The sequence below is a fragment of the Saimiri boliviensis genome, chromosome 1, assembly GCF_048565385.1.
Source record: "Saimiri boliviensis isolate mSaiBol1 chromosome 1, mSaiBol1.pri, whole genome shotgun sequence".
Lineage (NCBI taxonomy): Eukaryota > Metazoa > Chordata > Mammalia > Primates > Cebidae > Saimiri > Saimiri boliviensis.
Window position 1 is genome coordinate 183,207,984 of NC_133449.1, and position 13,613 is coordinate 183,221,596.

Consider the following 13,613-nt stretch of genomic DNA (forward strand, 5'->3'; position numbering starts at 1 on the left):
CTTAAGATATTAGCCTCAATGAGAACCTAGGAAAACAGCAACTTGCCCATCTTCATTATTATGAATTACCTTAACATATTTACTTTAAATGTAACCCTACTGTTAGGCACTTTTCATTTGAAAACATGTAAAAATCAATTAATCTAATACAGAAAGCCTGTATGAAAAATGAGTGACCTAATGTCTAAAAATCTAGGTAGAAAAATAACAACAATAATTTAGAACCAAAAAGTTGTTGGGAGGCTTAGATCCAGGAAACTGTTATTAGTCAAGATGCTGCTAAATGAATGTGTTTCCGCCTAGTGTCCTGAAATGTCCACATAAACGGTCTTACATGACAAGCTTTACTCTGTCTATAAAATGTAATATGGGTCTGCCCCTGCTCAGAGCCTTAGCCACATGAAGGTGCACTGATCTGTGCAGTGGTGTCCAGAGCCAGCTGCACCTGCTGATGCTGCCTATGCATTCACAGCTCTGTGCTCAGTCGTATAATGTTGGAAGTCTGACATCGGCCATAGTAGGAGTATTTACACCACAGAAATCGGCAAATGCTACAAAGCAGGGTGATTTTATATGGACAAGAGATGATTGTTTATATTTTATATATTATATCTCTATCTATATAAGTAAACATTTACATATACAGAAGTTTCCATTATATCTATATTCTGAAAAGTTTGGAAGTACTGCTTTATTTTTTTCATTCTCTCATAGGAAAACATCTTTTTTTTTTTTCTTGCCATGGTGACATTTGCTGTTTTTAACCTCCCAGTGCCCCTTCCCTCCTAAGGGCCCCCAGGTTTGCCTGGGTACCCGCCCTCCATGAAGCACAGGAGCCCACCACGATGTGGCTGCTAATTCCACACTCCTGACTCCAGAAACTGGTTTAGAGTTGGGCCCTGGTCTAGTGAGAGTGAAGCCCAGATAGGGCCTCACAGGGAATGAAGTTTAGCTTCCCTCCATAATTCAAACACGGAATATTAGATTATTTGATGGGCTAGACTGTCTTTTTTTAAGACAGAGTTTCACTCTTGTTGCCCAGGCTGGAGTGCAATAGTGTGATCTTGGCTCACGGCATCTACTTCCCAGGTTCAAGTGATTCTCCTACCTCAGCCTCCCTAGTAGCTGGGATTACAGGCATGTACCACCATGCCCAGCTAATTTTTTGCATTTGTAGTGTAGAAAGGTTTATCCATGTTGGTCGGGCTGGTCTCGAACTCCTGACCTCAGGTGATCCGCCCACCCCAGTCTCCCAAAGTACTGGGATTACAGGTGCGAGCCGCTGTGCCCAGCAGACTATCTATTCTTTTAACAGACTTCTACTGCATTCTGCTTGGTAGGCTGTTCTGAGAGAGTTCCGTAAGAAATGAGGAGGAAAAGCAGTATGAATACAGGCCTTATTTCATTAGACAGTTACTTTCGGCATGTATTCATTTAATTCTGTAAGACCATGTTTATTTGTCAGCAGTATCGGATCACATTAGTAAAAAATCTATGAACTCCACCATAAAGACAACTTTTTTGAAAGATCACCTTCCCACAAAAAGCAAATAGTAAAGACATACCTCAGGGAGCAGCTGGCAGCTATCCTGTGTCCCCGAGGGAGGCAACCAGAAGAGAGACAACAGACAGATCCCCGGGGACATACTGTGAGCCACTGGATCAGGTTCACTATTTAAATTTTTTATTATGTGAGCCCAAAAAATGTCCATTATTTCTAGCCAGTTTAATTGGGGTTTCTGACATGTGTAATGCCCCAGCAAGAAGAAAAAATACATAAAAAAACAAGACTGACTAAGCCAGTTACCTACAATCTTGCTACAAAACGATCTTTATGGCAGGTATGGTGTATAGATTGTTGCTTATCTGGTCCCTACTACAAATATGGTCTTACCAAATTAAATGAATAAATGCCAAAAGTAACTGTCTAATGAAATATGAACTGTATTAATAACACTTTCTCTCGTTTCTGACAGAACTCATTTAAAACAGAGCCTCACAAGCAGAAGGTAGTAGAAGTTTGTTAAAAGAATGGATCAACCAACCAATCAAATAATAAATCTGATATTCAATGCTTGAGTTATGAAGTGGAGCTAAGCTTCAGTTAGCTTTACTAATACATCATCAGTAATACTAGTAACACTGTCTCAACATGCATCCCATGTTATAATATCTGCTACTTTGTTCATGTCACTGTATCTATTGTGTGGACATTTAAACCTATTGTTGCAGTCCAAATAGCCTCCTATAACATTGTTTCTAACTTGGAACACACTTGCACACAGAAAAAGAAAGAGACATTTCTTTTTCAGACATTTCCAATTTCAAATGGCAGGGCGGACACGGAACTACCAGTACGGGAAGTTTAAGAGTTGCAGTTAATTCCAGCACTAGGTGGCAGCACCTACAGCAGCTGGACAGGATTCCAAAGTGCTGAAGGCAAGAAGTGAGCAAGGGCTTCAGCACAGCAAAGCCAGCATTCTGAAGCCTGTGAATTATTGAAGGTACTTGTAAATACCCGCTACCCTGAGAAACTAGAAGGTGTTTGGAGGTAAATTCCCCAGATGCACTCAAAAATCTCACACAGAGGTCGACAGTGACAGAAAATCAAATGCCATTTCATTTTCAGTCTCAGTCTGAGATCAAAGGCACTCGTTATTCAGCAATCGATTCCTTAGGGAAAGCATTTTAAACAACAGATGTTTACAGTGAGGGATAGACGGGAAGATGGCCAGAAACAGAACTTTTTATGCAGTCACCTCAGACTCCTATAATGAATGCTGCTATTGTTTTATTTCTCTGAACATAAGTCATGGTCCATGTGTGATTAAAAAAAAAAAAAATGCATCCAGTAAATGTTTCCTGAATTCCTGTTATGTGCCAGGCATGATGCCAGGATCTACCAGAACAGGGCCTTGCCCTCAGTATGCTTCCTCTAGTGAGCGAGAACAACCTGACAGGCAGGTTAGAGACCTGCCCCTGGCACTATGGGAGCTGATAAAGAACCCCTAAAGGGATGCTGTGATTTGACCCTCTGATCACTCCATCTTGTGCACACACTCCTCCTCTGGCCTTCCTGACACAACACACCATTTTCCCCTGGCTTCACTGGCTGCATCTTCCACCTCCTTTGCTCTTATTCCTAATAACAGTATTTTCTAGGGTTCGATTCTGGACCCTCTTCTGACAAACATTACTCAGCGAGTCCTGTAAATTACTTACTTACTTACTTGATTTATTTAAAACAGAGTCTCGCTCTGTCACCCAGGCTGGAGTGCAGTGATGCAATCTCGGCTCACTGCAACCTGAGCTTCTAGGATTCAAGCCATTCTCCTGCCTCAGCCTGCCGAGTAGCTGGGAATACAGGCACATGCCACCATGCCCGGCCAATTTTTCTGTTTTTAGTAGAGACAGGGTTTCACTATGTTGGCCAGGCTGGTCTCAAACTCCTGACCTCGGCCTCCGAAAGTGCTGGAATCATAGGCATCGGCGACCACGCCCAACCAGTCCTGTAACTTTAAATACCACCTAGGTGATAAGTACTCTCAAATATCTCTAGCCTGGGCAGGGTTCAAATAAATATTCCAGTAGGCTTCTAGAAATCTCTACTTGGGTATCTAACTGGCATTGCAAACTTAATATGGCAAGAAGAGGTCTCTTGATTACTTTTCCAACCCTTCTCTCCACAAAGCCTATTATTCCTCATGCAATTTCCTCAGTAAATGGCACCAGGACCATCAGGCTACCCAAACAAACTAGAAGTCAACTTAATTGCTATCTCTCATCCGTCACATTTAACCTGATTAATACATGCTATCAAATATACTTCTAAAATATCTCTTCCATTGGTTTTCTTCTCTTCTACCCACAGAACCACCTCAGTCTAAGTTACTCACCTCAGTTGCTTTATCTCTACCTGGTTTTGACCCCCTATAATCCATACGGCAGCATGATTTCTTTCTTCACTGCTCCTCTTAGCATGTCACTCTCCCTAAAATCCCTCCAGTAGCCTCCCATTTGCGCTCACAATATGATCTATACTTCTCCCCAGAACCTTTGCGATCTCTCCCTGCTAACCGAGTTTCCCTCTCCCTTTCTCAGTGTTTGTTAGCCACAGTGGCCTCCTTTCCTTCAAAACACAGAAGGATTTCCTGCCTTAGGACCTTTGTACTTGCTGTCTCCTCTAACTGGGAATATTTTTTCTGTCCTCTCAATGGCTGGCTCTTTCTCACCTTTCAGGTTAATACTCAAGAGTCACCTTGTCAAGGCCAACTTCCCTGACCACCCCAACCCTATCCTCTCCTTGGTGACTCTTTATGATACCACAGGGGTTTTTTTGTTGTTGTTTCTTTTGTTTTGTTTCTGAGATGGAGTTTTGCTCTTGTTGCCAGGGCTAAAGGGCATGATCTTGGCTCATTGCAACCTCAGCCTCCTGAGTTCAAGCGATTGTTTTGCCTCAGCCTCCCAAGTAGCTGGGACTACAGGCATGTGTCACTACGCGTGGCTAATTTTTGTATTTTTAGTAGAGACGGGGTTTCACCATGTTGGTCAGGTTGGTCTCTATCTCTTAACCTCATGATCCGCCTGCCTCGGCCTCCCAAAGTATTGGGATTACAAGCGTGACCCACCACGTCCAGCCCATTTTTAAATGAGAAATCTAAGACAGATGAAATAACTTGCCCAAAATTACAAAGCTAGTGTGCAGTGAAAACAGAAACTGGATACAATCTGTTCTGAAGCCTGTGCTAATAACCAGTACTTTATAATACACTCCTATTTATTCCTAAAATTTAAAAAAAGCTTCAGTTCAATTTTTAGCAGTTTTGGTCTGTTTAAGCAATCAGTTATTACACATTTCATTCTGATCTTGATTATATTTGCAACTTTCAAGTGAAATTAACGTTGTGGTGGTGGTCCTGATCAACTAGCCATACCTCTCCCTGAGAATTTTTCAATATAACCTTCACATCTTCACCAGTGCCCCAGGAGTTCTGGTTCTTCCAGATGAGGTCAGTGGGGGGGCTGGCTGTGACACCAGCGTTTGCAGCCCAAATCTGTAAAAAACAAAGGACATCAGTACACCCAGAACCCAGCTCTCCCACATGCCATTAACAGCAATACGATGAGACTCAAACACTTGATTCTAAAAGTCTGAGAAATATGCCTAGCTACAGAATTCTATACATAGCTGTGTGGCCAGAACTCACAGAGCTTCTCATGGCACCAGCTTCCCCATCTATAAGTGAAGATGATGATACATAAAGCCCTGAAGTGAAACTGCCTACACTCACATCCTAGTTCCTTTACACACCAGCTAACCCTGAGCAAGTTACCTTCAGTCATCCATAAAACAGCATAGAAATGACACCTTTAACTGGTGGGATTGTTGAAAAGAGCAAGAGATTACTCACATACAGTGGCTGCCTAACTCAGGGAAGGGTAGCCTCATCATTCCATTATTCTACGGGTTTTATGGGCCATCCTTCCATGTTAGAGCCTTCTGTGACCCCCCCTCTAATAATATCCTCCAGTTGCCTATAGAACTAAAGAGACCTTCTGCAGCAGTCAGCCTATCTAGAATAATCTTATGGAAACTGGTATGTCTCCAAACAGAGAAAGTGTCATAATACCCTAGAGTATCTGAGACTGCATTCCAAAAAACAATGCTGGAAATGGATAAATCACTCACTGTTCAAGGGAAAATATAATTGCTATTGAAATAGGCCAAAGAAAGAAATAATTATATTTTCCTTTTCATGGGCACGAAAATCTTTTTATATATCTACTGGCAAAAGAACGAGCAGGGTGAAGAAAACTTGGCAGTCAGAAAGCCTAAGTTTGAATTCTGGACAAATCACTACACCTCTAGGAACCTCAATGCCTTTAGCTACAGGGATACCATGAGCCCTGATTTTTTTAGAAAGATCATTTAAAATCAAATAGAAAGAGAAAAGTTTGTAATCCATAAATTGTTATACAAATAAAAGATTTTAAGGCTAGGTGCAGTGGCTCACGCATGTAATCCCAGCACTCTGGGCAGCCAAGGTGGGCAGATCATCTGAGGTCAAGAGTTTGTTCAAGACCAGCCTGACCAACATGGTGAAACCCTGTCTCTACTAAAAATACAAAATTAGGCAGGCATGGTGGCACATGCCTGTAATCCCAGCTACTCAGGAGGCTGAGGCAGGAGAATCACTTGAACCTGGGAGGTGGAGGTTGCAGTGAGCGGAGATCATGCCACTGCACACCAGCATGGGCAACAAAAGCGAAACTCGCCAGGTGTGGTGGCTCACACCTGTAATCCCAGCACTTTGGGAGGCTGAGGCGGGTGGATCACGAGGTCAAGAGATCGAGACTATCCTGGTCAACATCATAAAACCCTGTCTCTACTAAAAATACAAAGAAAAAAAAATTAGCTGTGCATGGTGGCGTGTGCCTGTAAATCCCAGCTACTCAGGAGGCTGAGGCAGGAGAATTGCCTGAACCCAGGAGGCGGAGGTTGTGGTGAGCTGAGATCACGCCACTGCACTCCAGCCTGGGTAACAAGAGCGAAACTCTGCCTCAAAAAAAAAAAAAAAAAAAAAAAAGTGAAACTCTGCCTCAAAAAAAAAAAAGCTTTATGACTACAAAAGGAAAGCTGAAGATGGCAAAGACAAGTATATTTGTTTTGTTTATTTGTTTGTTTTATTGAGACAGAGTTTTGATCTTGTTGCCCCAGCTAGAGTGCAATGGTGTGATCTCAGCTCACTGCAACCACTGCCTCCAAGTTCAAGCAATTCTCCTGCCTCCGCCTACTGAGTAGTTGAGATTACAGGCATCCACCATCACACCTGGCTAATTTTGTATTTTTAGTAGAGATAAAGTTTCTCCATGTTGGTCAGGCTGGTCTTGAACTCTCGATTTCAGGTGATCCACCCTCAGCCTCCCAAAGTGCTGGGACTACAGTCGTGAGCCACCACACCCAGCCAACAAGCGTATTTCAAAATGGGGGCTGGGTGTAGTGGCTCCAGCCTGTAATCCCAGCACTTTGGGAGGCCAAAGTGGGTGGATGACTTGAGCTAGGGAGTTTAATCAAAACCAGCCTGGGGAATATAGTGAAACCCCAACTTGTATCAAAAAAAAAAGTTGGGGGGTGGGGGAGTTGTGAGGAAAGAAAAAAGAGAAAAATCTACGAATTACTGATTTGGAGAGAGCCTTTACTTTTCACAAGTTCACCTGGAGCATTCAGATCTTTCATCAGCATTACAAATGGAAAGGAGCACAAGGTATTAATTGGGATGAAACTAAAAAAAAAAAAAAAAAAAACTGGATCTCGTCCAACATTTAGATTATGTGGAACGTTAGCGTTTTCCTAATTTTAAGCACTATTTCTCACTAACCTTTATGTAATCATATAGCTGATTTAGTGTTAATAATAATCATCATAAAATGTCAGTATCCTTGCTGGCTAACTTAACCTAAAAATGAGTAAGTCCTATAGCCATGTCATTCAATATGGCAGCAAAATGTGGCTTCTGAGCACTTAAAATGTGGCTAGTCTGAAACAAATGTGCTGTGAGAATCAAATACACACTAGATTTTTGAAGACTTAGCTAAAAGAAAGAATGTAAAAGTATCTAACTTTTTAGACTAATTACATGCTAAAGCAATAATATTTTGGATATACTGGGTTTAATAAAATATAGTTCTAAAATTCATGTCTTTCTCTTTTACTTCATTTTAATGTGGCTATAAGAAAATTTAAAATAACACATGTGGTTCTCATATTTCTATTCTAGAGTTTTAAATTCATCTTTGCTTTTGCCTCTGCAATTTTACAGAAAGATCACTTATCATTACCATGTTCCAAAGAGCTGGTTATCACATTTAATGCCAGTTACTGAAGAAAAAAAAAATCACATTATTTTATATGATAATTGAGCTCTCCACTAGACCTCTAGAATCCATCTATTTAGTCCCTGAGGTAGTATACCCAGTAGAGAAAAGCAGATGATTGGCATAAGGCTTCCATATTACTTTAGAGATAGCGAGCATACTCAATTCTGAATCCTTTGACCTGAAATGTCAGATTCTTTTTACCACATTATACAGCTTCCATAAGACATATAATAGGATTGAGCAATTTTCTCTCACTAACAGTAATCACTAAAGAGAAGAAAGGATATTGTAGTTAGGATAGTTGATCCATTTTTACCCATTATTACCAAATTAGCATCTGATATTTTCACAAAGTGGCATCATGCTCTCTAAATATACCTTTTTAAAGAGAAGTTTGAGCCTTTGATCTTCAACAGTAAGATATGGATCAACATAAAATTATAAACACATTTAAAAGACATGTTTAATATTTTTTAAAGAACAATCTATAAAAGGAAAGAGACAGTCACCTCTATATTCTTTTAGGATGAAAAGAGTGACTTTTGACATCTATATCAAAGTTAGCATATTCTACTGTTTGCTAAATCTACCTACTAAGTAAAAGCAAAAGAATCTTGTTTACTCAATGAAACATATTTCTCTAATAGTATTTCAGTAACTATTAAAGATGTAGTATTTCAGAACACACCAATACCGAGCCAGTTAGAAATCGAGACTCAAAATGTCACTTAGTCTCTCTGAATCTAGAACCTTAGATATTATGCAAAAATTGCACAGATACTCTTGCTAAAATATGACATTTCAAAGCAGTGGTCATTTACGAGGGTGCCTATAATCCAAAGACTTTTGTTCAAAACCTAAATTCTTACCCCAACCCCGAAGATAGCGAAGGGTGAAGTGGGGCCTGAATACCCAAATACTACCCCAGATGATTCTGAAGCTCACGCAAGGCTGGAGATTGCTGTTTTAGGGATACGTTAATGCACATATATTAATGTTATATTCTTTTTTTTTTTTTTTTTTGAGGCGGAGTTTCGCTCTTGTTACCCAGGCTGGAGTGCAATGGCGCGATCTCAGCTCACCGCAACCTCCGCCTCCTGGGTTCAGGCAATTCTCCTGCCTCAGCCTCCTGAGTAGCTGGGATTACAGGCACACGCCACCATGCCCAGCTAATTTTTTGTATTTTTAGTAGAGACGGGGTTTCACTATGTTGACTAGGATGGTCTCGATCTCTTGACCTCGTGATCCACCCGCCTCGGCCTCCCAAAGTGCTGGGATTACAGGTTTGAGCCACCGCGCCCGGCCTAATGTTATATTCTTAACAGATTTTTATGCCAAGCAGTGTCTCCTGAATGACATTGGACTGTAATTATCAGTCAGGTTATAGCTTTTATATCTACTGGAATAGACAAGATAAAAATACTTCAAAGGTCAATTCTTCACTACTCTCAATAAGACACAATTTTAAAAATCTTTTATAGCATTTGTAATATCCTAATAATACAAAAAGTGTTGGAATGGCAATTTCTAAAATGCTTCTCTTTCAGCCAAAAAACTTTCTGAGTTACTTTGTTAGTTAACAAAATGAAGTTAAATTAAATGATGACTAGATTAACTTACTGTAACAGTTTGGCCTGCCTTCAGCACGTATCTTGAGGTATATTTGTAACTGACTGATGTGTCTCCAATTTTTCTGATCATCTCCCAGCCTCCCATTGGCTGGTCCTACACACAGAAGAGCAGGGTAGTATTACTTCAAAGATACAGAAAGTTATGGCATAATCAAATAAATTAATCCATACAGACAGTTAAAACTAAGACTGCTTTATGGCCATCTTCCCATGTTTCAGGTTTTTCTATTATAAAAAGAAAACACGATTTTGTCATTCAGTAAAACGGTAACTTCAACAATGAGTTTATTAGTAAGGTACTTAACTTTAAAGAGGACAGAACTGGAAGGAAAGGGTATAAACCAAATTAAATGGTCAAATTCACTGCTAGATAAGGTGGGTCTTTTAAACTTACAATATTATCTAGCTGTCATAATCACAATTTTAAACATCAAGTATTGGATTACTTCAAGCTTTTAAAATATAGATGCATAAGCTTAGAAACAGAAGAAAATCTCTCATTTTCCTTCTGCATCTGTCCCACTTCTGCCCACATTCAACTCTCTTACATGAAAACATGAGGGGCTCAAAAAAAAAAAAAAGTGGGGGGGTCAATGTGGCTGGGCACAGTGGCTCACGCCTGTAATCCCAGCACTTTGGAAGGCCGAGGTGGGTGGATCACCTGAGGTCAGGAGTTGGAGACCAGCCTGGCCAACATGGTCAAACACTGTGTAAAAATATAAAAATTAGCCGGACATAGTGGCTCATGCCTGTAGTCCCAGCATTTCTTGGGAGGCCGAGACAGGCAGATCACGAGGTCAGGAGATCAAGACCATCCTGGCTAACATGCTGAAACCCTGTCTCTACTAAAAATACAAAAAATTAGCTGGGCGTAGTGGTGGGCGCCTGTATTCCCAGCTTGCGCACACCTGTAATCCCAGTTACTTAAGAGGCTGAGGCAGGAGAATCACTTGAGCCGGAAGGTAGAGGTTGCAGAGTCAAGATTAAGCCACTGCACACCAACCTGGAGTCATTAAGTTAATAAATGAAACAATATCCACCATTTTCATCCAATTGCTCTAACTTCTTCACAAATCTAGCTAGGGCAGAGAATAATAATAATAATTTATCCTCAGAAAAACCACTATAATAAAAGGAACATGCTTTTCAAAAAAGCCCTGGCTCTCTAGAGAAGAGTAAATTGTTTAAACTACTAAGGGCACCACCTCTTCCTCCTCCTATTTTAATTTTATTTTATGAATGTAAGTAAAAAGAATATAAATCCTTATTCCATGAAGACTTAATGAATCCAAACAAAAACTAAGGTGCTTTCACAATTGCAAGATAGCCTGGAAATCTTCAAAGCCTTGCTAGAAAAAAAATGGGTCTATTTTTTTTACCTGTTCGGAAGTGTTCTTCAAGCGGATAAATTTCCCATCAACATCAATTTCTTCAATGCAAACATTCCCAGTGGCTGAGGCGGAATGAGAGATGCTAACACTGCTACTTGCCTCTGATTCTTCCACATCAACCCTCTTCCGCTTTCCTCTAGTCGTACGTACACTGCGACTTGAGGATGCTCGGGATACTGTCACACGGGAAGAAGGGCTTGGAGAGAGCTTCAATCTATATAGGAAAAATAAAACAATTTATTTTTAAAACACATATGCCCTTCTTGCCTTTAAAAAAAGGGGAGAGGGCTGGACATGGTGGCTCATGCCTGTAATCCCACAGCACTTTGGGAGGCCAAGGCGGGTAGACTGCTTGAGGTCAGTAATTCAAGACCAGCCTGACCAACATGGTGAAACCCCATCTCTACTTAAAAAAAAAAAGAAAAAAAATAGCTAGGCATGGTGGCAGGCGCCTGTAATACCAGTTACTTGGGAGGCTGAGGCAGGAGAACTGTTTGAACCCCAGAGGCAGAGGTTGCAGTAAGCCAAGATCGCACCACTGCACTCTAATCTGGGTGACTCTATCTCGAAAAACAAAACAAAACAAAAAAACAAGGCCAGGCACAATGGCTCACAACTGTAATCCCAACACTTCGGGAGGCTGAGACAGGCGGATCACTTGATCAAGACCAGCCTGGGCAATACAACAAAACCTTGTCTCTACAAAAAATACAAAAATTAGCCAGTCATAGTGGCTCACACCTGTGGTCACAGCTACTCGGGAAGCTGAGACAGAAAGACTGCTTGAGCCCAGGAGGCTAAAGTTGCAGTGAGCCAAGATTGTGCCAGTGCCCTCCAGCCTGGGTGACAGAGCGAGGCCCTGTCTCAAATAATAATAATAATATCCCAATGAATTTCTAAAGCAAAATGTTGCTTACAATCTGTTAGCCAAAGCCAAAGTTTACCTTAAATAAGGTAAACTTTTTTATAATAAAATACCCATCATCAACTTTGTTTAAAAAAAAAAAAAACACACAACAATTTGAATGTCTTCTCTAGGGATAAAAGTAATATAACCATAATGCAGGAAGTCTAATAAACAGGTGTAGAAGGAGGTCATCTGATCTACCACCACCCACCACAGCCACTGTTATAGTTAGTGTACTATTTTCTCTTTGCATACCTTACTTTCTTATGATCGCAATGGACATAATATTGCCTGACTTTTTATCCTAAATCAGGCACTTTCCTTTTGGAACTCTTTTTAATTTCCTGAAATAGAGTTTTGCTCTTGTTGTCCATGCCAGAGTGCAGTGGCAATCTTGGCTCACTGCAACCTCTGCCTCCCAGTTTCAAGTGATTCTCCTACCTCAGCCTCCCGAGTAGCTGGGATTACAGGCATGCATGGCCACACCTGGCTAATTTTGTATTTTTAGTATAGAGAGGCTTTCTCCATGTTGGTCAGGCTGGTCTTGAACTCTCGATCTCAGGTGATCCACTCACTTTGGCCTCCCAAAGTGCTGTGCTGGGATTCCAGGCATGAACCACTCACTGCGCCTGGCTCTTTTGGAACTCTTTTCTGAAAACAGGTATCGAAAAGATTTATGCATTGACCAGATTTAAAATACATGTAAAGCCAGCCGGGTGTGGTGGCTCACATCTGTCATCCCAACACTTTGGGTGGCCGAATCATTTTTTTTTTGGAGACAGAGTCTCACTTTGTCTCCAGGCGCTGGGCTGGAGTGCAGTGGCACAATCTCGGCTCACTGCAACCTCTGCCTCCCGGGTTCAAGCAATTCTCCTGCCTCAGCCTCCCGAGTAGCTGGGACTACAGGCGCACGCCACCACGCCCAGCTAATTTTTGTATTTTTAGTAGAGACGGGGTTTCACCATGTTGGCCAGGATGGTCTCGATCTCTTGACCTCGTGATGCGCCCACCTCGGCCTCCCAAAGTGCTGGGATTACAGGCTTGAGCCACCACGCCCCACCGGGTGAATCATTTGAAGCCAGGAGTTTGAGACCAGCCTGGCCAACATGGTAAAATCTCATCTCTACTAAAAATACAAAATTAGCTGAGTGTGGGGGCACACATCTGTAATCCCAGATACTTGGGAGGCTGAGGCAGGAAAATTGCTTGAACCCAGGAGGAAGAGGCTACAGTAAGCCAAGATCACACCACTGCACTCTAGCCTGGGCAACAGGGTAAGACCTTGTCTCAAAAAAATAAAATATAGCCGGTCGCGGTGGCTCAAGCCTGTAATCCCAGCACTATGGGAGGCCGAGGCGGGTGGATCACAAGGTCAAGAGATCGAGACCATCCTGGTCAACAAGGTGAAACCCCGTCTCTACTAAAAATACTAAAACTTAGCTGGGCATGGTGGTGCGTGCCTGTAATCCCAGCTACTCAGGAGGCTGAGACAGGAGAATTGCCTGAACCCAGGAGGCGGAGGTTGCGGTGAGCCGAGATCGCGCCATTGCACTCCAGCCTGGGTAACAAGAGCGAAACTCCGTCTCAAAAAAAAAAATATATATATATATATATATATATATATATATATATATATATATATATATATATATATGTAGAGTCTCTTTCAGCCAATTTGGTATTTCCAAATCACAAAAACATTTAAAATCTCAGAGGAACTATTCCATCCTGACGCAGTTCAGCATTTAAAGTAATAATAAAAAACTAACAGTACTTGAGCAATACTTTGTCTGTTAAGGTAAAAAT

General features: G+C 41.4%; 1 protein-coding gene across 1 annotated transcript in view; it reads right to left on the reverse strand.

Annotated features, from left to right (window-relative positions):
• LMNB1 (lamin B1) overlaps nucleotides 1–13,613 on the reverse strand; it is a 62,359-nt gene that overhangs the window by 6,205 nt on the left and 42,541 nt on the right. The window contains exons 7-9 of the mRNA XM_039470832.2: nucleotides 10,889–11,114; nucleotides 9,499–9,603; nucleotides 4,935–5,054 (exon numbers count right to left, since the gene is read on the reverse strand). Of these exons, the coding sequence (XP_039326766.1) occupies nucleotides 4,935–5,054; nucleotides 9,499–9,603; nucleotides 10,889–11,114 (451 nt within the window). The remainder of the gene's footprint in view (nucleotides 1–4,934; nucleotides 5,055–9,498; nucleotides 9,604–10,888; nucleotides 11,115–13,613) is intronic.